At 35.7% G+C, this 25,665-nt stretch overlaps 1 protein-coding gene across 7 annotated transcripts in view; it reads left to right on the forward strand.

Annotated features, from left to right (window-relative positions):
- The window catches only part of DENND4A (DENN domain containing 4A), a 132,333-nt gene that overhangs the window by 20,618 nt on the left and 86,050 nt on the right, over nt 1-25,665 (forward strand). For all 7 annotated transcript variants that reach the window (XM_057543210.1, XM_057543208.1, XM_057543212.1 and 4 more), the window contains exons 2-4: nt 8,669-8,747; nt 14,009-14,341; nt 19,444-19,693. In XM_057543210.1, the coding sequence (XP_057399193.1) occupies nt 14,031-14,341; nt 19,444-19,693 (561 nt within the window). In that variant the 5' untranslated portion in view covers nt 8,669-8,747; nt 14,009-14,030. The remainder of the gene's footprint in view (nt 1-8,668; nt 8,748-14,008; nt 14,342-19,443; nt 19,694-25,665) is intronic.

The raw sequence follows: 25,665 nt of genomic DNA on the forward strand, positions 1-25,665 counted from the left end.
GATTTTTTTTTTTGGTAGGTGAACTACTTTTTCTTTCTGGGAATTTTTAGAATTTTCTCTTTGAGATGTTCTAAGAGTTCCTTATAAGGTGTCTAGGTATTTTTTTCTTATCTGTTATACCAAACTGACATCTTATATCTTTAATTCTTGGAAATTATTGGTCATTATTTCTCAAGTATTTCCTCATCTCTGTTTTTTTCTCACCTTCTGATATTGGCTCTGTTTTTCCTAGCCTCCATATGTGTTCAGAACTAATTCTTTTATTTTTTTTCCTTTCAAATACACTTTATTTTTTAGAGCAGTTTTAGATTCACAGCAAAATTGAGCAGAAATTACAGAGAGTTTCCATATACTGCTGCCACTGCACAAACACAGCTTCCTCCACTGTCAACATCCCACACCAGAGTGGTACATTTGTTAGAATCCATGAACCTACACTGACACATCATTATCACCAAAGTCCATAGTTTATATTAGGGTTCCTTCTTTGTGTTGTACATTCTGTGGTTTTTGACAAATGTATAATAACATATATCTGCCATTGTAGTATCATACAGAATAGTTTCACTGCCTTAAAAATCCTCTGTGCTTAGACTGTTTATCCCTTCTTCCTAACTTGCTGGCAACTGCTGATCTTTTTACTGTTTTCATAGTTTTGTCTTTTCCAGAATGTCATATAGTTGAAATTATATAGTATAAAGCCTTTTAGATTGGCTTTTTTCACTTGGTAATATGCATGTAAAGTTCTTCCATGTCTTTTCATGGCTTGATAAGCTCATTTCATCATAGAACTGAATAATGTTCCATTGTCTGGATGTACCACAGTTAATTTATCCATTCACCTACTGAAGAACATTTTAGTTCCTTTCAAGTGTGGCAGTTATGAATAAAGCTGTTGTAAACATCGTGTGCAGGTTTTTGTGTGGACGTGTTTCCAACTCATTTGGGTAAATACTAGGAAGTGTGATTGATGGGTCATATGGTAAGAGTATGCTTAGTTTTGCAAGAAACTGCCAAACTGTCTCCCACAGTGACTATATGATTCATCTTGCATTCCCACCAGCAATGAGTGAGAGTTCCTGCCACCCCAGATGCTTGCCATTATTTGGTGTTGTCAGTGTCTTGGATTTGGGCCATTCTAATAGGAGTGTGGTGATTTCTCATTGTTATTTTACTTTGCATTTCCCTAATGATATATGATGTGGAGCATCTTTTCATATGCTTACCTGCCATCTGTATATCTTCTTTAGTGAGGTATCTGTTCAGGTCTTTTGCCCATTTTTTAATTGGGTGGTTAATTTTCTTGTTGTCAAGTTTCAAGTGTTCTTTATATATTTTGGATAACAGTCCTATATCAGATACATCTTTTGCAAATATTTGCTTTGTCTGTGGGTTGTTGTCTTATTCTTTTAAGCCTCCATATTTTTAAACTTTTATAATATATATTTTCAGTTGCTTTATGCCTTCTTAATATCTCATTCTGATCATCTACTCATTGATTTTATTTTCAACTATATTCATTTTTTCCCTCATATCAAATGTAATATTCAACTATATTTATATTCGTTTTGTTATTTAACCTATCTGACTTAGAATTTCAGTTATTTTATTTTTAATACCCAATATCTGTTGTTGGTTCTTCATTATTCCTTATTTTCCTAATATTCTACTTTAGTTTCCTGAAGATGTTTGTCATGCTTATTTAAGAAGTATGTTTGGTCTGGACCAAAAATTCTGTTTCCTCTGGGATAGGTTGTTCCATTCTTGGCCTTTTATTTTCTTTCACCCCTCTTTTTTATTCCTGTAGTGTTTATTTTTTTCTTTTCTGGAGCCCATATTCACTTGAGACTGTCAACTACCTTGACTGATAATATGTACAGGCAAAGTCCCAGGTTCAAATTTATGCCTTTCCTGCTGAATTTATAGAGCATAAGTATGTGTGTGTGGGCAGAGAAGTAGGTTTAGGTCTAAAGGTGGAGATATGCCAGAGAAATAGTTCTGTTTTGGCTATTAGATGTGCAGGTAGAGATATCATGCAGGCATTTTGGATCTCAATAGAGAGTCATGGTTGGTGATATAAATTTGAAAGTGAGCAGCAGTTAGTGGAACTAAAAATTTTCCTGGGAATAAGAAAAAAGAGAAGGTCCTGAAGTTTGATTTGATTGCTGAAAGAAGGTTAAGGGAGTTTAAAGAATAGAAGTGTATCTGGGGCTGGTCCTGGCCATCAGAATGTTTAGAAGGAGCAATGTGTCATCTAGCCTCACCAACCTGATCTGCTTTATCTTTGTCAAATCTGGGTCATTGTTTCAGGCTTCTGTGGAATAGTCTACATCGTATGTAGTAGCAAGAGACCTGGGATAAGGAGTTTTAGGCCCTGCTCTGCTAGTGAAGAACTGTGCTATTTTGGGCAAGTCATATTTACCTTTCTACCTTTTTTACTCTAAAACTTCTATGAATCTTTAAGGAGGTATGGTTATAAATAATCTAGACCAATGGTTTGACTAAAAAATATATATATTTTCTTGAGATGTTTCACCAAAATAGAGTTAGTTAATAATAGTACAATTAGTTTTAAGTACTGATGGATTACTTTTCAGAAAATTCTTCTAATTCACAGTGCCATTAACAATTTTTTTGTTAAGTATTTATTTATTTATTTATTTATTTATTTTGGCTGCACCAGGTCTTAGTTGCGGCATGTGGGATCTTCATTGCAGCATGCGGACTTCTTAGTTGCGGCATGCAAACTCTCAGTTGTGGCATGCATGTGGAATCTAGTTTCCTGACCAGGGATCGAACTCGGGCCCGCTGCACTGGAAGCACAGAGTCTTACCCACTGGACCACCAGGGAGGTCCCAACAATTTTTTTAAATGTTTATTTATTTATTTGGCTGTGCCAGGTCTCAGTTGCACCATGTGAGATCTTTAGTTGGGGCACACGGGATCTTTTAGTTGCGGCATGCGGGATCTTTTAGTTGCAGCATGCAGGCTCTTAGTTGCAGCATGCGGGATCTAGTTCCCTGACCACCCGGGCCCCCTGCGTTGGGAGCGAGGAGTCTTAATCACTGGACCACCAGGAAAGTCCCCCACTGACAGTTTTTAAGTGTGCTTATTTCTTTACAGCACTACAGCATTGGGTTTAATGTTTTTTTTCATATTTGTTAATTTACTGGACATGATGTAAAACCTTGAAGTTTAACTTCTATAATTATTTGCAAGGCTATCAAGTCTTCCAAGTATTTGGGTTTTCTTGTGTATGAACTATTTGTTTGTAGTCTTTGATCATCTAGTAAGTCCTACAGATTAAAAAATTGTATCAGTCACTATTAAGTGGGAGAATAACAGATGTCTCAAAGTTGTTTTCAAGTATTAATTAATTCTCAAAGTTCTTTTCAGGTGCTTATTAACAAATAAATATGTTACTTGTTACAGTTTGTGGGGAAAAGTGGATTTTAAGCCTTTAAAAGGCTTAAAGTACTATATTTAAATAGGTAGTGAAATGAAATAGTTAAGAAAGTGAAATGTTCAACATTAACCAAATGAGAGAACTATAAATCTTGATATCTACTTTTCAAGAAAGGTGATATTTTTAATCAATGAATCTCATTTGTATTATATGTTAATATAGCTGAATTTTAGATTACTTGTCTTCTGAAAATATATTTTTAATCACCCCAGTGAGTATTATTTCTAGTAACCATGAAATGGAGAAGAAAAACCAGATATTTTATGTTTAAGAGAAGCTTTTGGGAACATCCCATTGGTGGCAACAATTCATTTTAGATACCAGCTAACAAATGTTTATGATGATTCAGGGGACCTCTCTGGTGGTCCAGTGGTTAAGAATCCACCTTCCAATGAAGGGGGCATGGGTTCAATCCCTGGTCAGGGAACTAGGATCCCACATGCCATGGGGCAACTAAGCCCACACACTCTGGAGCCCGAGTGCCACAACTAGAGGGCCTGCACGCCACAACTGCTGAGCCTGTGCACTCTGGAGCCCGTGCGCCACAACTGGAGAGAAACCTGCATGCTGCAACAGAGGTCCCACATGCCACAACTAAGACCCAATGCAGCCAAATAAATAAATAAATAAAAATAAATACTAAAAAAAAAGTTAACTCAACACATTAAAAAAAATGTTTATGATAATTCAAAGAGGAGGCAAGAACTTTGTGATGTGGGAGTGGTATTCATATGTGAAATTAAGTTAAAAAAAAAAAAAAAAGATGGTTCAAGAGACAAAATTTAAAACCAGACTTCCCTCTCACTCTAGAGTGGTAAGCATCATATATTTGCATTTCTTCTATAGTATTGAATATGAACAGATTTTCAGTATGAGACTGGTAGTTGTTTATAGGGAATTGTTTATAGGAATGATAAATCTAATAGCTTCTTTATTTAAAAAGAATGTAAATAGCATTAAAAATTCTCCAGGGCTTCCCTGGTGGCGCAGTGGTTAAGAATCTGCCTGCCAATGCAGGGGACACAGGTTCGAGCCCTGGTTTGGGAAGATCCCACATGCCACGGAGCAACTAAGCCCGTGTGCCACAACTACTAAGCCTGCGCTCTAGAGCCTGTGAGCCACAACTGCTGAGCCCGCAAGCCACAACTGCTGAAGCCTGCGTGCCTAGAGCCCATGCTCCACAACAAGAGAAGCCACCGCAAAGAGAAGCCCGCACACCGCAACAAAGAGTAGCCCCCACTCGCCACAACTAGAGAAAACCCTCGTGCAGCAATGAAGACCTAACGCAGCCTAAAATAAATTAATTAATTAATTTAAAAAAATTATCCAGATACAATTTCCCCATAACTCTCTAACCATTTCTCACTTTTCTCCATCCCATTTCTGCACTATTTTTTTTACTCATCTTTTTTTATTACTTTTCTTGCCATATCTCTTTGTTCAACTTCTTTCATTTTCTATTTTACTCTTTTCTCTGATTTTTAGTCATTCATTCTTTTTCTTACGTGCCAATTGCCCCACTCTCTTCAGCCAGTTTAACTTCTCCCACTTACCTATTAACTTTTTTTGTCCATCAAAGCCCACATTCATGAATTAACACACAGGGCTCCCCAAGGAATTACTTACTTCTCTTTCATTCTTGAATTGAAGTATAGTATAGAAGAACTCCAAATTAAAAGCCATGAGGGTTGAGTCATAAATTGATGTATTTGGTCTTAGGCAAGCTGTTTAATGTTTATGCCTCAATTTCTTCATTTATAAAAAGGATTGAAACTAAATCTCCAAGGAGCCTCCTAGCTCTACAATCCTACGATTCTGTGGTGTCTTAACTTTCACATGTTTTTCCTACTGTGCTGACCTCATTCATTTAATAAATATTTATACACCTACCATGTATTTATAACTCCTGTAATTTATGTGAGGAATCAAAAGAAATAAAAGACAGGGTTCTTGCCTTTGAATTGTTTATAGTCTGTCTGGAGAGACAAGAGGTATCTGCATATTAACCTTCAGTTATTTCCAGTCTGTTCCTGTTCTTTCTACACCAGATCCATATTCTCAAGGGAATACCAGCTATTTTATTTTCTTTTTTAAAAGATCAGTTTTACAGGTCCCCCCCCCCGCCCCCCGCCGGTGGCCACGCTGCACAGCATGTGGCATCTTAGTTCCCCGACCAGGGATCGAAACTGCTCCCTCTGCATTGGAAGCTCAGAGTCTTAACCACTGGACCACTGGGGAAGTCCCTGCTACCTTAGTTCAAACCTAATTTCTGGGGGAGGGGCAGGTTTACCTCTGAACACAGTAAAAGACTCATTTTTATTTTCTTATACATCTAGGAATCCCCACTGTAGTTGTTCTGTAGCATTATTTTATGTTGTCCACTTGATTCCAGTCTGGAATTTTTTCATGATAGGAAAATTTATCTCAGAACCAAGGGGATTGATTTTTATTGTGATTTAGTAGATGATCACTCTCTGTCCCTATCTTTGCGTGCATACGTATGTCTGTGCATTTATGTTTGTATAATCATATTCAAATGTAATGTTCCAGATGGCTGAGTGAATGTGACCAACAAGTCTTTCCACACGTATATGCTTTTTTCTCTGGTTTGTTTCTGCACCTATGTTGTAAGGGGGTGTTGCTTTTAGAGACGTTTCTTTTCCTTTCATTGGCCCTATGTGCTCTCTGGTAAAAATATACCACTCCACAGGGATTAGGGACAGTGGGAGGAAGACAGGAGGGAAGTGGGCGTACTTATAAAAGGTCAACACTGGGACTTCCCCGGTGGTCCAGTGGTTAAGACTGTGCACTCCCAATACAGGGGGCCCCGGTTTGATTCCTGGTCAGGGAACTAGATCCTGCGTGCCGCAACTGAAAAAGATCCCGCATGCCGCAGTGAAGATCCTGCATGCGGCAACAAAGATCCCGCATGCCACAACTAAGACCTGGCACAGCCAAATAAATAAATATTTTAAATAAATAATTAAATAAAAAATAAAAGGTCAACACTAAGGATCCTTGTGATGGAACTGTTCTGTATCCTGACTTTGGTGATAAGTACATGAAGTGACACATAATAAAATTGTATAGAACTAAGTACACACACACACACAAACACATATACACAAATGAATACAAGTAAAATTGGGGAAAACAAAATAAGATAGGGGAGTTGCATCAATGTCAATATCCCTAGTGTGATTGTACTATAATTTTGCAAGATGTTACAATTGGGAGAAACTGGGTAAAAAGTATACCAGATCTCTATTATTTTTTTCAACTGAGTGTGAATCTACAATTATTTCAAAATAAAAAGTTCAATTAAAAATAATAGCAATTTAAAGGGGTCTGTGCTGAAAGATAATTTAACATATGTAGCTGCAGGAAGCACATTGACATACCACTTTGAGGAGCATGACTTTCCATTTACATCAAAGGATACTCTACTAAATAGATTTTACACATTTTTTATTGCAAGTTTTCTTATGCATGTATGGAAAGTGAAGCAGTAGCTGTGATGTGTTGTCTCCATTAACAGAAGAACTTTGTAAACACTTAAGTGATGCCAGTTTTATATCAGTCTCCTCTTCTGTGTACTGGGAAATCAGTTAATTCTAATAATGGGTCAGTTTTTTCATACAATTCATGGAATCAAAGTAAAGGTTTTGGAAGTTCATACTGTCAAAGAGGAAACATTTCATATTGTGAATGCTGCTGTAAATCTAAAACTTTCAACATTGAACAAAATGCTTTATTTTTTTAAATAAATTTATTTATTTTATTTATTTATTTTTGGCTGCATTGGGTCTTCGTTGCTACGTGTGGGCTTTCTCTAGTTGCGGCGAGCAGGAGCTACTCTTTATTGCAGTGCTCGGGCTTCTCATTGCGGTGGCTTCTCTTGTTGTGGAGCACGGGCTCTAGGCATGCGGGCTTCAGTAGTTGTGGCTCACGGGCTCAGTAGTTGTGGCTCGCAGGCTCTAGAGTGTAGGCTCAGCAGTTGTGGTGCACGGGCTTAGTTGCTCCGCGGCATGTGGGATCTTCCCGGACCAGGGCTTGAACCTCTGTCTCCTGCATTGGCAGGCAGATTCTTAACCACTGCGCCATCAGGGAAGCCCCATTGCTTTGTTTATTGAGTAACAAATATTAAGTTTAGTGGAGCATAGAGTCATGGTCAAAAACAAAATGTTCCTACTATATTAAGAAACTCAATGTAGCAGAAAATTTATTTGGAATTGGTTATATACTACATTCACAATTCATAATTGCATCAAAACAAGCCTGATATTCTATCAATAAAATAGGAGCTGTAGTTTTCAAAATTTGCAAGTGTTTTTACGTACATAGAGTATTTCAGCTAGAACATTTTTGTGATAATCTGATGGTGAATTTAAAAAATGTTTCAGCAGGTCAGTATTTACATTGTTTCTTTGTTGCCTGTCAGCAATAAGATTTAAGAAATATTTGAAAAATATATGTACCACTCCATATTTACTGACTGAAAATACTCAGTGAATCTGAGGTGGAGTGGTATCCTAGTTTTTAAAACATACATATCTATTTTGACCATTTTTAGCAATCTAAAATGTAACAAGATTGTACTTATGTTACTTCTCATTCATTCTTTTCACCCTCCATTCCATTCTAAGACACTTTAATCATATCTTGACTCAAATGATTTTGGCCATCTCCCCACTCCTCTCCTACTTCCCAGACACACACCAAGGACCAACCAAGTTAGGTAAATCTGGTGTCTGCTGTTGTTGCTATTTCCCCGTTATTAGTAGATATTCAGTATTGGTTAAAGCTGTGGTTTCTTCCTCTTGTGCTCGTGCTTATATTTTTCTTCTAGGAATGAGGTGCTATACATAATGCCTAAGAAATAGGCATATTTTTCTTTCTCCTTGTTCCTGTACACATTTAGTCTTTTGTGCCCTTACTTATTTTTTTGTTTTCTCTTTTTGTCCCCCTTATTTGCTTTTTTTTTTTTAAGTATGTATCTATTCTGGACTGAAACGTGTTTTCTGGAAGAGCTGGTATATGAAAATTACTTGTTGACTCTTTAACCATATGAAAACAATATATGCAACCATTTTGTTTGAAAATTATCATTGTTAACAGGACTTTTAAGTATCCACAGGCATCTTAGGGGGAAATATTTGATTGGAATTAATTTAAGCTTAATTCTTATTCTTTTTAATACAGTATTTCTCAAACTTCAAGGCTTGCAGAATTCACAAATTGAGATCTGGCATCATTTTCAGAGAGAGACTTTCAGTAATGTGTAAGTAGTTTTTTTTTTTTCATTTCGATTTGTTTTTATTAGCTGTTTTCCGTATAAACACAGTGAAATGTTAATTTACCAGATCTCTTAATAAGAATTTGGCATATATTCACCAAGTAATGATTATGAGTAACAAGTGACACAAAATAACTTACTGAAAGGAGATGTTTTAAGTGTGCCCTGGGTCAGTATTAACTGAACATCATTTATTAGAAACAGCATCTCCAAATATAAAGAATACTGGTTTAAGGGACTTGAGTTCTTGCTCAGGCTCTAGCTGGGTCTCCTTAAGTAAGCCATCTTCTGTTCTTCAGTTTCGTTGACTATAAAATAAAGGATAAGACTATCACTAATGAAAAGATCTCTTCCCCTTTAAAGGTCTATTATTCCTATCTTAATTTTTTAAAATATAAATTGTTAATCTTTCAAAAGGGAACCATCAAATTACACAGCTGTGTTTTGATTTTTTTGTTGTTGGCTTTTGCTCGGGAATAGATATTGAGAGGGGAAGTGGTTCCAGAGTAGACTAGAAGACATAAAAGTGCCCCCTCGCTTAAGAAATTTGCCCCACATAGTCCATCAATTTGGGTTACTAAAAACTTACTTTTAAAGAGTCAAGTTGGGGGATTTCTCTGGTGGTCCAGTGGTAAAGAATCCACCTTCCAATGCAGGGGATGCGGGAGGGGTGAAGTTTAGAAAAAGATGGGAATGAAGGTCTCTAGCTTAGTTTTGATAATGTAAGGAAAGATGAGCTAGGTTAGGTTTTTAACTGTGGAATTACATTTTTTTTAAAAAAGAAAGAAAATTTCTTCTAGCTTATTTATTGAAGTGAACTGGAGTGAGGGGGAGTTGAACTGGTCCATTGTGTTATCAACCATTTTCATGTATAATCTTGAGTTTATGACTATACTAGGCCCTATCTGAAAGACTTTGCTCCTTTTACCATTTCAGTAATAGTATATAATTTTGCAAAATTTATGTTCAGATTCGTTTTTCATATATCTTTAAAATGTTATCACTGATTTCCACTCTTGCCTTTTCTTGTCCTTAGAGTTAGCCTAGGTAGCAAATGCTTTACTACTTGACCTAATGGAGTGATAGAAGAAACAAAAAAGAATCTGAATTGATTGGGCAGAGATAGAAAGGGAGAAAAACAGGTCAGTCTCCCTTAGTTGCTGAATGAGTAAGAGCTTTCTTGTAATGATTTCTCAATTTCGCTCCCATGAACCTTTTAGGAATAGAGAGCACATCCTTCTTGTTTTCTAATCTCAAAGAAAATAGATGTAATTTGAAATGAAATACTAGCCAAGTAGGTATCTGAAATTTTAAGAAGATGTCTGTAAACATCTTATGAGCTATCTCCTTAAGTTATCTGTATCATGTTGAACAAAGAAGAATTAAAAAAACAATAACTGATTAATGATGTAGTATTATTACTTGAACTTTAGTATAGTTGTTTCAGGGTTTTATACTACCGTGATTATTTTGAGAACTGTTGGATCAAATATTTGTTTTGTGTGGCCCCCCCATTTCCAAAACAAATTTAAGGAAATTTACCTTCTAAAAAAAAGAAAAGAAAAGAAATTTACCTCCTAATTGTTAAGGGTTTTTGCTCTGATGTACTACACTAAAAGTCCAAGTTTTGTACATGACTATGAATGCTTTCCTCAAATGCTCTTGCAGGTAATTTTTGTTGGCTCTTACCAACATAAGGCATTTTGTCTTAATATATGTTTAGTATTTTCCATGAGGATTGTAAATTTTACACTCCAATGGAAGTCTCTTGGTTTCTTGGAATTGTTAGGAAGTACTATTCATTATTTATTTCTGTGTTAAAGATTTTCAATATTTTCTGTGCCTTGTAATTTGCAACAATGTCTTCCCCCTAGCTTCTAAACCTCAAACTTACTTTAAAAACAGTTGATTTAAAATAAAAAGTAGAGGTGCATTTTCAGTATTATAGACTCTTTCTGAGAGAATTAAAGAGCATTTAGATCTAGAAGTCACCTGGGATATTGCCAGCTGTGCTCTTGACATTATATGCTTTGTCACCAGTGAGTGCCTTCAGATATTTTTGCCTACCTTCTTTACCACTCTCCACACCCGAATGAATAAATGGAAAACAACAATAACAAAAACAAGGCAAGGGAACTGGAGTAATATATAATTTACTGTTCTGTCAATAAAAGTAAGAATATTTTATCACCACTTTAAAATTGATTGCTCTTATATGTATTGATGAAGAACTTTAACTTGTTCCCTTTTAGTAGTTATTTACTGTATTCAACTGCAAATCAGATCAAATGATAAAAACTGGTAAACCAGGAAGATGTAACATAAACAACTTTCATACAGTTTTTCCCCAAATATCTGCTTATTCATATAATAGCTATTTATTTCCAATGGCTAAGGTAGTAGCTTTCAAAAGAACCTATTAAACATATATATGTTTTCATCATAGTACTACTTCCATTCTCTTTCCCTTCTTTCTGCATAGCAAGACATACAACTTTATTGTATGTAATAATAACTATACACTTTAGTTTAAATAACACGAAGTTTGAGTCTAAGAAAAAGGAGAATATTTAAATCTCTTCATTATGGTGAAAGGAAAGTGCTCTACTAAGGTAATTTTTAAGACTCGTGTCTATCAAGAGCTTATAATTTAAAATTTATGCACACATAAAAGCAAATAAACACTTATAGAAGCTGTAAGTGTATGTGTTGCTTTGACCCAATAATTCTACTTCAGTAAATTTATCCTGAAAAAAATGAGTTGTAACCAGAGGTTTATGTTCAAGGTTATTCATCTTAGCATTTAAAAACTATTAGCAAAATAAGTAGGTGTAATAAATGATCAACAATAAGGAAGTAGGTCAATAATGTTATGTCCGTTAAAATACTGTGCAGCCATTAAAGTTATTTTCAAACACTATTTAATGAAGAAAATAAGTTAAATACAAAAGTGCTTTTAAAAAATGCTTTGTTTTCCTACTTTAAAAAAATGGATAGATGGTCAGCTGTTTTTTTGTAGAACACCTGTAATAGACCGTCAGCTGAGAGTGACTTTCAGTGTTTAACAGTTTTCCAGGAGAACAGGTTATTACTTTCCTTTACTGTCAGTCTGGGACAGTAGGGATTTCTGAAAAGTTTAAGCCGTTCGTTTTGTGCGGAAATCTTATGTGTAAGGGAATTGCTACATAGGAGCCATATATACCTAAATAAAACAAGTAGCAACATTCAATCCTTTTTTAGGTGTGTTTTCTAAGCAAAGAGTGAGAATATTTATAGAGTATATTTAAGCAATGGATACAAATTCCAAAAAATGTGGCATGAATTCTGAAAACTCATGACATTAGCCATATAGAAAATTAAATGAATTTTGGGATTATGATGAAAGTGGTGATAATTATATTATAAACAAGTATATTACATAAGAATTTCTTTGCCCCCAGTTATTTTATAGTCTACAAAAGAAGGCTGTTTACTTTAAATAGCATTTTCTAAAGCATGTTCTGGGGGGTTATTCTAGTTTTTAAGTGGGAAAATAGGGTTTGTTGTTCAAATAGACTGGGGAAATCCTGGATTAAGGGAAGTTAATCAGGTACCTTTATCAAAAGATTTCCAAGGCTTTAATTTTTTTATATATATTATAAATATACAGTACAATATTTGTCCATAAAATCCTTTCTTTGAATTTTTTGGAACTAAGTCCAACATGAGACACATGTTTGGAAATTTCTGTTTTAGGTTAAACTTTTTTTCCTATAATTCTTATATAAGTAATGACAGTACTGTGGCGGGGGGTCGGGTAGGAATGTCTTCTCCTAGTTCGAGAAACAAATAAGGTTTAAGTGATACTAGACAACTGAAGGAGATTTTGCTATTAAAGTGTTTACAAATACATGATGAATTCCACTTTGTGTATTTTTTCTTTGTATTTGTTATAAGCATGCATTACCGTTATAATCGCTGCCCTACTTTTATTATTTGAAGTTCTTCTGTTTTTTGTATCTTCTGAAACTCATTCAGGGTGGATTTTTGTGTGTTTTATAATTTTAGAATAGGAGGTCATCTTCAACAGGGCTTTATCTGTGGAAAACCTGTGTTGAGGGTACCCTCTAGAACTTTTTTGCATTTGCTTCCCCAGGGCTATCACTAGCCTGGGAACACAGTTATCATTAATACCTCAGTTTGGAGCATCCTGGGACCATGCAGATGGCTTAAGATCAAACCTCAGATCCAAGTGTGAGCAGGCCTATTGTTATACATTCTCAGAAGAAACTTTTTACTCCCCCCAAAGTAGGGCTCAGATTGAGGCAAACTTTATTATCTCCCTGTACCAGTGGATGGATTTTTAAAATCCACCCCTTAACTGGGGATGTAGTTCTTTGAGGCTCTTGGTTTTATACAGATGTCTCAATTCTAATCCCCTATCTTATGTGGTCCCAAAGCATTGTCTCCTGTCCCTGTAATACCTTTTAAAAATACACGCCCCTTGATTACTGAGGAGATCAGCCAAATTCTCCCACCCAGTATGAGCTTATACACTGCATTCTGGCATTTTGGTTTCCTCACTGTTTTGGGGCCCTGGGAATTTCCCCTTACATTTTTACAAGTTAGTCTATGCATTTTAAAGAATGTGTGCTTTTTTGTTGTCTACTTAGGTAATCTAGGCTTCCATATTGCCAAAAATGGAAATTTATGCATTAATTTTATAATCAAAAAATAATGCTAAATATATATAGTCCTGTTTTTTTTTGTTTTTTTTTTATAAATTTATTTATTTATTTTTGGCTGTGTTGGGTCTTCGTTTCTGTGCGAGGGTCCTCTCCAGTTGCGGCGAGCGGGGGGCCACTCCTCATCGCGGTGCGCGGGCCTCTCACTATCGCGGCCTCTCTTGTTGCGGAGCACAGGCTCCAGACGCGCAGGCTCAGTAGTTGTGGCTCACGGGCCCAGCTAATCCGCGGCATGTGGGATCCTCCCAGACCAGGGCTCAAACCCGTGTCCCCTGCATTGGCAGGCAGACTCCCAACCACTGCGCCACCAGGGAAGCCCCCTGTTTTTTTTTTTTAAAGCATACTTTTAACATATGAAAGTGAAATGTGTAATACTAGTGTGTTTAATCAGGGAGGTAGTGCACTTTTTTTAGTTTTTTGTTCTTATTTGTACACAAACCACTTATATTTATTTGACTTATTATAGGAGAGTATTTATTTGACTTAGTACAGGAGAATACTAGTCTTTTACTTTTCTTTCAGATGTAACCTTCTGTAATGGAAGATGATTGAAGATAAGGGGCCTCGTGTTGCTGACTACTTCGTTGTAGCAGGATTAACTGATGTTTCAAAGCCTCTTGAAGAAGAAATTCACTTCAATGATGCTTGTCATAAAGTAGCTAAACCAAAAGAACCTATCACAGATGTTTCAGTTATTATTAAATCTCTTGGGGAGGAAGTGCCACGGGATTACACGTGTATTGATGTTACCCCAACTGGACTGTCAGCTGATCTCAATAATGGAAGTCTTGTGGGGCCGCAGATTTTCCTTTGCTATAGAAGAGGAAGAGATAAGCCTCCACTTACAGATCTGGGGTAAGTAGTTTTTAAAAAGAATTATTGTTATTGATCCAAAGAATATACCTTATAGATTTTGAAGTTAACTGTTCAATTTGTTTATTAATAGATACATGGCAGCTTTAGAAAAATAGACACGTTTATATCCAGAATCCTGTATTCTCTTCCTGTGTTCCTTATATCTTTTCAGTGTCTCTTCATTCTACAGGTTCTAGCATTTTTGTCTGAGTTTCTTTCTATTAAAGATAGGGGATGGACTTCCCTGGCGGTCCAGTGGTTAAGACTTTGCCTTCTAATGCAGGGGGTGCAGGTTCGATCCCTGGTCAGGGAGCTAAGATCCCACATGCCTCATGGCCAAAAAACCAAAATATAAAACAGAAGCAATATTGTAACAAATTCAATAAAGACTTTAAAAATGGTCCACATCAAAAAAATCTTCAAAAAAAAAAAGATAGGGGAGATAATTTGAAAAACATTTACAGGAAAGTATCAGAAATTAATGTATTATCCTGATCATAAAATTTTTATTATTTTTTTATTTTTTAAATTTTTTTATTATTTTTAAAGTATGAGAAAAAGATGGCTTTTAAGGATCAGTTATAATGATCATTATAGTTGGGTGCTTAAGTCTGTATGCATCAAACAAGGATCTTGGGTAAATTAGTGCTTTATTTAAGATATTGTGTTGTACTTGGGGCTCCCTTTTTATATAATAGCTTTACTGAGTTATAATTCATACCATCCAACTCACCCACTTAAATTGTACAATTCAGTTGTTTTTAGTATATTTATAGAGTTGTGAAACCATCACCACAATAAATTTTATAACATTTTATCATGCCCCCAAAATAAACAATCCTGTATTCATTATAGTTTCTGTCTAATTCTCCCTAACCCCCTCAGCTGTAGACAGTCACCAGTCTACTTTCTGTCTCTGTGGATGTGCCTAATTCTGTACATTTTATATCAGTAGAATCATACTGTATATGGTTACCTTGTGGCTGGCTTCTTTCACTTAGCATAATGTTTTCAGGGTTTATCCATGTTGTAGTATGTGTCTGTACTTTATTCCTTTATATGGCTGAATGATAGTCCATCTTATGGGTCTACCACAATTTATTTATCCATTCATCAGATGATGGACATGTGAGTTGTTTCTACTTTTTGGCTGTTGTGAGTAACGCTACTGGAAATGTTAATGTACAAGTTTTCGTATAGACATATGTTTTCATTTCTCTTATGTATGTACTTAGGAGTGGAATTGCTGGGTCATATGGTAATTCTGTGTTTAACCTTTTGAGGAACTGCCAGTCTGTCTTCCAAAGTAGCTGTACCACCCTGCATTCCCATCAGCAGTGTATGAAGGTTCCAATTTCTGCCAGTCCTAGCCAACATTTTATATTATCATTTTGATTATAGCTCTCCTAGTGGGTGTGAGATGGTATCTAACTGTAGTCTTGATTTGCATTCACCTGATGGCTAATGATGTTGAGCATCTTTTCATGTGCTTATTAGCCATCTATATATCTTTGGAGAAATGTCTATTCAGAATCCTTTACCCATTTTTAAATTGGGTTGTCTTTTTATTGTTGAGCTTCGGGAGTTCTTTATATATTCTACATGTAAGTTCCTTATCATATGAGTGGTTTACAAATATTTTTTCTTATTCTGTGGGTTGTCTTTTCACTTTCTTTATGGTATCCTTTGGAGCTGAAAAGTTTTTATTTTGATGAATTCTGATTTATGTATTTTTTTCTTTTGTTGCTTGTGTTTTGGTGTTGTATCTAAGAAGGCTTTAACTAATCCAGAGTTACGAAGATTTACATTTAAGTTTTTGTCTAAGAGTTTTTTCATTTCAGCCTTTACATTTAGGTCTTTGATCCATTTTGAGTTAATTTTTGTATATGTTGAGGAAAGAGTACAACCTTACTCTTTGGCATATGGATATCCACTTCCAGCACCATCTGTTGATGAGAATATTCTTCCCCCATTTTCAAAAATTAATTGGTGATAAATGTATGGGTTTATTTCTGGACTCTCAATTCTATTCCATTTGTCTGTATGTCTCTCCTATCCAGTACTACACAGTTTTGGTTACTGTGGCTTCGTAGTAAGTTTTTACATTAGGAAGTGTGAGTCTTCCAAGTTTGTTCTTTTTCAAAATTGTTTTGGTTATTCTGGGTTCCTTGAATTTTCCTATGAATTTTAGGATCACCTTGTCAATTTCTGCAACGATTGGGTTTTTTTAAAAAAGAGGAATATATATGTAAAAGAGGAATATATAAATGTAAATATATATACACATATTTGAAATGTATATATACACATATTTATGTAGAAGATTCTCCCTGAAAAACTGAAAGAAAAAGGCCAAAGGAAGGCTAGGAGTAGCTCTATTAATGTCTTCACGATAGATGAAGGGTTTATAGGGAATGAAGATTAACTTTGTTGTTTCCATGGCTCTGTTGCAAAAGGGGATAGGCTTAACTTAAAATATTCTGGTTAAAAATAAGGAAGATAGCAATGTCCCTACTAACATCAGTAGAAGGGCTATAAAAGTTCCATCTCCCAATATATTAAGTCTGAAAGTGAATAGCCATGTTTACTCATGCCTAAGGGGAGATAGGATGAATTGGAAGAGCTCCTGAACATTCTTCTACTTTTAAAATTCTATTACCTAATGTTTAATAAAAGTTATATTAAACTCAGTCTTTATTGTGTTAATTCATGAATTTATTACAGTAATTTTAAGTGGGTTTCAGAACAGGTATAATATTGCTTCATATGAAGTTTACATATTTGGGAAAATAAGCCAGCTATTAGATCTTATTTTTAAAAGATTACGTTAAGTTGCTCCTATGATCACTGGTCACTGTCAGAATTCTAGTTTGCAGATAAAGTGAAGGGAGTGTTGCAGATTCTTGTTAGGGTGTTGGCGCTGCCTAAATTAGAGATGAGGAATTTTCCAGGCATAGGAAGGATTCTCCAACAGGAAAGGACTTGAACTGGAATGAATAAATTAACCACTCTTATGGCTATTCTCATATATTTGTCATTGTGGAGGGTATAACATCATTATTGCCTTTAAACTAAGCTTATAGTGTAAACAGATAAGTTACCCGACAATATAAAAATCAAAAATAGTGATACAAGTAATGTATACAACAGCACAATACCTGATTAAAGAAAATAGGTAGCTTATGTATCAAATGTACTTATTTTCCATATCTTTTAAGAATTTGAGGTAGTAAATAGTGGTTTGTTGTTCTGTGTGTTGTATTTTTCTTTTCTTGTTTTCAGTTGAACATCTGTGTGCCAGACATTATTTTGGAGACCCTACTTGTACTCTCATCTAATTCTGCCAAGATCCTATGAGTTAGATTTTTAAATTTTGGAGTTGAATAGTATAAGCCTCAGAGAAGTTAAGTAACTGCCTAAGATAATACAGCTGGTACCAGGTGGTAGGAGTTCGAATTCAGATATGTCTAACTTCTCTGTTACAATGCCTTTTTAAAAATTTTTACTTATTTATTTTTTAAAATTGAAGTATAGTTGATTTACAATGTTGTGTTAATTTCTGCTTCACAGCAAGGTGATTAGTTATACATATATATACATTTTTTATATTCTTTTCCATTGTGGTTTACCTCAATATTGAATATAGTTCCCTGTGCTATATACAGTAGGACCTTGTTGTTTATCCAGTCTATATGTAATAGTTTGACAATGCCATTTTTTAGGATTAAGAAAAAACAAGACAGAAAAGCAAGATCAAGAGGAGGAGGAGTAAGCAATTAGGCTAACATTGGGATATACATAGCTGCTATGATTAAGCATCAAATTTCACTCTAAATTTTCAAAATAGAATGTTTAAAGAAAAAAATTTTTAAGTTTGCTGACAGCTGAGACAAAAGGGAAATTAAAAATTGTATTAGAAAGAAATAATTTGACCAATTTTTGGCACTAAATTTTATTTGTATAATGGGATTTTATAAAAGGGAATACCGATTGATGTTAGGGACATTACATTCTATAATAATTTTTATAGCAAATGAAGAAACATTTAACAGGGCTTTAATTTTTTTTTTTTTTTTTTTTTGCTAATGCCAAAGACTTAGCATTAAAGTACAAATTAGTGAATTCTGTGAGGGAATAAACTAATATTATTCAAGCATGATGTTTTCTTTGTTTTCCTGAGTACTTTAAGTAATAGTATTTAGAAAACTTAAGGAATGGGTGCCTGGCCTGTCCTTTATTAAAAACTTATGATTTTACCATAAAGGAGAAGGGGGAAACTTTCACTTGTACTTTTGATGAAAGATAGACTTAAGGTCATTTACTCTTTTGAAAGCCTTAAAACTCTCTCTTAAAGCTGAAGGAAGTATTGGAGGTAAAAATGTGCAAGCAGGTTCTCTACTGTATGGCAAGGAGCCTTTTGTAAAATTTTAACTTTGGTCAAAATACAAGGTTGCTTTTTCTAAAGATGATGCTTGGCTTTAGAGACATATGTACATACATACACCTATCTGTCCGTCTATCTATCTATCTATTAAATGGAATGCTAAAATAAGCACCTTTGCACAAAATTGCTATTCTGTGGTTTATGTCAGTAAACAGAGGTTAATATGAATTTTCCTTACATTATTAATTTTTGGTAGGGAAAACAGTTACTCTTTAATTTTTAATTTAATTTAATTTATTTTTATTTTTAAAAATATTTATTTATTTGGTTGCTCTGGGTCTTAGTTGTGGCAGGCAGGCTCCTTAGTTGCAGCACTTGGGCTCCTTAGTTGCAGCTTGAGGGCTCCTTTAGTTGTGGCTCACTGGCTCTGTAGTTGTGGCATGCAAACTCTTAGTTGCGGCACGCATGTAGGATCCAGTTCCCTGACCAGGGATTGAACCCGGGCCCCCTGAATTGGGGGCATGGAGTCTTAACCACTGTGTCACCAGAGAAGTCCCCAGTTATTCTTTAATTTTATATGGGACGGTGCATTCAAACTTGCAGTACAATTGGAATATCTGCTACATTTAAGTATCAGTTTATGATTCCTGACAATATTACCTTTCGTATTTGCAGGTGCTTTGTAATTGTGTACTAATTTATTTTATTTATTTTTTAGGGTTTTATATGACTGGAAAGAAAGATTGAAACAGGGGTGTGAAGTTATCCAGAGTACTCCCTACGGACGCCCTGCAAATATTAGCGGCAGTACCTCATCACAAAGAATTTATATCACTTACCGAAGAGCCTCTGAAAACATGACTCAGAATACGTTGGCTGTTACAGACATATGTATTATTATACCCAGTAAAGGAGAAAGTCCACCACACACATTCTGCAAAGTTGACAAGAATCTCAATAACAGTATGGTAAGTGACTCTTTTGCACTGATAAAATTAGCCACGGATGAAAAGAGCATAATTTAAAATAAATCTTTGGAAAACAGCATAGCACAATTACTGAATTAAAAAATAGATTTTTTAAAGATGTCAGATATTTTATTTTTAGGAAAGTAATTTAGTTGTACTTTCAAAAAGAGCTGTGCAAAAAGCTTTCCTTTTTTTTGTAATTAAATAATTTTTCCCCCTTACTGCAAAAGTGATGCATTCGCCAAGGGTAACCCCTCCACTTGTGCACTAGATCCCATATACTCACCTATTTGAGACATGGATTCAGCAATCCTCCCTACTTTTTTGTGAATCATCACTTTTTCATTCTCTAGTGGGTTATTTCCTCCAGCATGCAAAAGCATGTTACAATACCTCCCATCTTTACAAAGCTTCTTGATCTTTATATCCCACTCCATCTATTCCCCCATTTGATTGTTCTTTATAATAAAACGTCTCAAGAGTTGACTGTATTCTGTCTCCTTCCTCACTTTGGCTCTTTCCAGTTAGGCTTTTGTCTCCATCAATCCACCAAGATTGCACTTGCTGAATCCAGTGATCAATTCATCTTAATTTTTTAGTACATTTAGACATAGATGATCACTTCTCCCTTCTTGAAACAGTGGCAGGAAGAGAAGATGCAGTCTCTATCCTCTGTGCTTTCTGGCTTTTTTCCTCCTACCTCACCAGTTATTCCCTTTCTGCCTTTGCTAATTTCTTCCCAATTCCCTAACCGATACACAACAGAGTGCCCTAGGGTTCAGTCCTCAGACCATTTATCTTTAAATCTAAACTCACTTCGTTGATGATCTAATCATTTAAATACAGGCTATGTGTGGATGACTTCTAAATTTCTGTGTCCCCTCTGGATCTTTCTAATTCATTATCTCTTCTTGGATATCTTATCAAATAGGTTATCTCAAATTTAACATGTCCAAAACTGAACTCCTAGTGTCCCTCTCCAAATCTACTTATCCCCATAATTTTCCTCCTCTAGTAAAAGGAAATTCCACTCTTCTAGTTACTCAGACTAAAAGTCCTTGGAGTAATCCTTAACCTTTATCTTCTACCTCTCATTCAGTTCTTCTGTAAATTCTGTTGACTTTCATTTCAAAACATATTTTGAACTTGAACACTTCTCAGCTTCTCCACATGCCGCAGCCCTGATCCAAGCCATAATCATCTCTTAACTGGATTATTGCAGTGGTCTCCTAATTCAGGAGTTAGGCAAACTTTTGAATAAAGGGCTAAACGATAAGTTAGCTTTTGCAGGTCATATACAGGCTCTGTCGCAAATTCATCCTTTGTTTTAAAAACAACCTTTTTACCAGTCTTAGCTCAGTTGTGCAAAAACAGGCCTTGGGTCAAACGCAGGCCGTAGTTTGCCAGACACCTGGTTTAGCTGATCACTGCTTCTACTTCTTCTTCCTACAACCTATTCTTCACATAGCAGCAAGAGGGATGCTTTTAAAACAAATTAGATCATATCTCTCTTTGGTTTACAACCCTTAATGGCTCCCCATCTCACTCTTAGTAAAAGCCAGAGTCCTTCCAGTAGCCTTAAGGCCATGCATGATCTGTAATTGTAATTATCTTTTTTTTTAATTGCTGTTTTAAATTTTAAAAAGAAATATGTACTCAAAAAAAAAAAATTGAGAGGGGGAGAGGAGCAAATCGTAGATCTAGGAAGTAAAGAGTGAAAGTTCTTGTTCCTGCTTCCATCTTTTGTGATCCTTTGCCAGGATTAACAATTAACAATTTGGCTTGTATCCTTCCAGACCCTTTTGTGTGCACATATGTGGAGTATATATAATATGGATAAATTCATCCTTTATTTTTTTTTTTTTTTTTAAGGATTTTCTTATTTATTTATTTATTTATTCATTTATCTTTGGCTGTGTTGGGTCTTCGGTTCGTGCGAGGGCTTTCTCCAGTTGCGGCAAGCGGGGGCCACTCTTCATCGCGGTGCGGGGACCGCTCTTCATCGCGGTGCGCGGGCCTCTCTCTATCGCGGCCCCTCCCGTCGCGGGGCACAGGCTCCAGACGCGCAGGCTCAGCAATTGTGGCTCACGGGCCCAGCCGCTCCGCGGCATGTGGGATCTTCCCAGACCAGGGCTCGAACCCGTGTCCCCTGCATTAGCAGGCAGATTCTCAACCACTGCGCCACCAGGGAAGCCCCATCCTTTATTTTTCAAAAGTTGGAAATTTCAATATATTCTGATATAAGCTTTTTTTAAACTATCCATCTTTATCAGTTAATATAGCTCTCTACTTAATTCTTTCAATGATTGTATAGTATTCCAGAAAACACAAATGAAGAATGATGAATACAAGTTATTTCCAGTTTTTCCCATTACTAATAATGCTGCTTTGATCAATTTTGTGCCTTTTTCTTTGTATATTTATTGGAGTGTTTCTGGAAGAATAAATAATTGTAACTAGAATTGATGGGTATGGTGTACATTTTGAGAAGTGTTGACAGATTGCTCTGAAAAAGTTGTGACAGTTTATATTCCCAGCAACCGTCCTCTATAAGAATGCCCTTTCCCAGGTCCTGCACCTCACCAACACTGGTTGTTATCAATCCCTTTTTACTATCTGATAAGAAGAAATCATTCTAATTTTAATTTGCATTTCTTTGATTATTGTGGAGGTTTAACATCTTTTCATATATAACAGCTTTGAATGGCTAAATATTACTACATTAAGTGGATGTGCCACAGTTTATTCCATCTTCTATTGTAAGACATTTAGATTCTAAGTTTTTTATATTACAAGCAAAGCTGTTATGACCATAGTTAGAACTACATCCTTCCTAAAATAATTTACATTTATTGAGCTCTTATGTGCTCTCTTCTTTTAAGCTTGCAAGAAGAGAAATACTGAAGCTTTAGGTAAAGCTACAAGAAAAAGAAATGGAGTGTATTGATATGTGACTGGATAAAACACAAATTTTAGGAGTCTGAAAATTTTTTTAACCCCCTCAATAAGATAGTAAAATAGATCTGTATTGTGTAGTGGTTAAGATCAGTATAGCCAAATGGTTCAGAGCACAGACTCTGGAGCCATAGTGTCTGGATATGAATCCTATCTCTGACACTTATTGGCTTTGTGACCTTGAGAAAGTAACATAACTTCTCTGTGCCTCAGTTTCACAATTGTAAAATGAGAGTGATAGTAGCATCTACCTTATAAGTTATTGTGATGGTTAAACGAATTTAGAATCATGTTCCAGTACATATAAGAAAACACTGTATATGTGTTAGCTTATTATCTATAAATATCTTTCAATTCCAAATTTTCTTTTAGAAAAATCTGCAATTTTAAGGTAGTAGCCGTATTTGTTTAAAATGTTTAAATAGGTAATTCGAAAAATGGATGTTGACGGTATCTCAGTTGTATCCTAAAAGAGTTATTTGCAGCTATGTGACCCGTACTTGTCAACAGCCATTCATATACAAAATGCCCTATTCTTTCATGCTATCCTTGCATTTTGATTTGATGATTACATGTGACAGTGGAGAGATTATGGAGGAAGAAGATCATGATAGCAAATAAGTTTTACAGGCCTCATGTGGTACTGATAGTGATGGCAAGAAGGGTTTTTGAACTCTTCCATAATCTGATGTCCAGCTTAACCTTGTTTCAAGATTTGGTTTGGTGTTTTAGCAAGACTGTTCAGGCTCACAGATACTTGCCATTTTCCCATTGGTGAATTTTCCTTTATTTTGTAGATTTGTTGGTTTTGGATTCAAAGCAAATTGACAGTGTCATTAGAACCATTTCTAGGTCTTATTAATTAATCAAAGTGTTCAAGGTAGACTTGTTGCACTGAAAACAAAACCGTACACGAGCTCCTATTTTTCCTTACTCTGAAGTATTGGTCCCAGTGTTGTCAGAGAGCATTAATTCTCTGCTGAAAGAATAAAGAGGCAGTGTAACATAGTGTGAACAGAATGGACTCCAGCTAACCTGCTGGATTTGCATTCCAGATGCATGTCTTGGACAAGTTCTTTGACACTTTGTGCCTCAGTTTCCTCATGCATGAAACAAGGATAAAGTAGTATTTTATTTCACAGGCTTTTTGTGAAGATTAAATGTTTCATATCTGTAAAGAACTTAGGGTAGTGCCTGGTACATAGTAAGTGCTATGTAAACATTAGCTGTTATTAATTACTCCTTAGTTAACTCTGCTTATTCAGTCCCTTTTATGTGCATTTAACGACTGAGGATGAGCTTTTCTTTTTTCTTGTTTTTCAGTTTTATTGAGATATAATTGACATACAGCAAGGAAGAGTTTTTTTTTTTTTTTTTTTTTTTTTTTTAAATGTTATTTTTTTTTTTTTTTTTTTTTTTAAGAAATTTCAGATTGGAGTTTTAATTTTATTTATTTATTTATTTATGGCTGTGTTGGATCTTCGTTTCTGTGCGAGGGCTTTCTCTAGTTGCGGCAAGCGGGGGCCACTCTTCATCGCAGTGCGCGGGCCTCTCACTGTCGCGGCCTCTCTTGTTGCGGAGCACAGGCTCCAGACGCGCAGGCTCAGCAATTGTGGCTCACGGGCCTAGTCGCTCCGCGGCATGTGGGATCTTCCCAGACCAGGGCTCGAACCCGTGTCCGCTGCATTGACAGGCAGATTCTCAACCACTGCACCACCAGGGAAGCCCAAGGAAGAGTTTTTTTATTTTCTTTTTGCCCAGCGTTTAAGCTCCTCTCAGTTCTCTTAAGAAACATTATAGAAATAAAAACCTCTTAAATGGTTATTTTCTTACTCTTTTTCTTTAATTTTTTAATTTAATTTTATTTATTTTTTAAAACAGCAAGTTCCTATCAGTCATCAATTTTATACACATCAGTGTATACATGTCAATCCCAATCGCCCAATTCAGCACACCACCATCCCCACCCCACCGCGACTTTCCCCCCTTGGTGTCCATACATTTGTTCTCTACATCTGTGTCTCAACTACTGCCCTGCAAACCGGTTCATCTGTACCATTTTTCTAGTTTCCACATACATGCGTTAATATACGATATTTGTTTTTCTCTTTCTGACTTACTTCACTCTGTATGACAATCTCTAGATCCATCCACGGCTCAACAAATGACCCAATTTCGTTCCTTATTATAGCTGAGTAATATTCCATTGTATATATGTACCACATCTTCTTTATCCATTCGTCTGTTGATGGGCATTTAGGTTGCTTCCATGACCTGGCTATTGTAAATAGTGCTGCAATGAACATTGGGGTGCATGTGTCTTTTTGAATTATGGTTTTCTCTGGGTATATGCCCAGGAGTGGGATTGCTGGATCATATGGTAATTCTATTTTTAGTTTTTTAAGGAACCTCCATACTGTTCTCCATAGTGGCTGTATCAATTTACATTTCCACCAACAGTGCAAGAGGGTTCCCTTTTCTCCACACGCTCTCCAGCATTTGTTGTTTGTAGATTTTCTGATGATGCCCATTCTAACGGGTGTGAGGTGATACCTTATTGTAGTTTTGATTTGCATTTCTCTAATAATTAGTGATGTTGAGCAGCTTTTCATGTGCCTCTTGGCCATCTGTATGTCTTCTTTGGAGAAATGTCTATTTAGGTCTTCTGTCCATTTTTGGATTGGGTTGTTTGTTTCTTTAATATTGAGCTGCATGAGCTGTTGATATATTTTGGAGATTAATCCTTTGTCCGTTGATTCGTTTGCAAATATTTTCTGCCATTCTGAGGGTTGTCTTTTCGTCTCGTTTATGGTTTCCTTTGCTGTGCAAAAGCTTTGAAGTTTCATTAGGTCCCACTTGTTTATTTTTGTTTCTATTTCCATTACTCTAGGAGGTGGATCAAAAAAGATCTTGCTGTGATTTATGTCAAAGAGTGTTCTTCCTATGTTTTCCTCTAATATTTTATAGTGTCTGGTCTTACATTTAGGTCTCCAATCCATTTTGAGTTTATTTTTGTG

The sequence above is a fragment of the Balaenoptera acutorostrata genome, chromosome 3 (assembly GCF_949987535.1).
Source record: "Balaenoptera acutorostrata chromosome 3, mBalAcu1.1, whole genome shotgun sequence".
In the NCBI taxonomy this organism is placed as follows: domain Eukaryota; kingdom Metazoa; phylum Chordata; class Mammalia; order Artiodactyla; family Balaenopteridae; genus Balaenoptera; species Balaenoptera acutorostrata.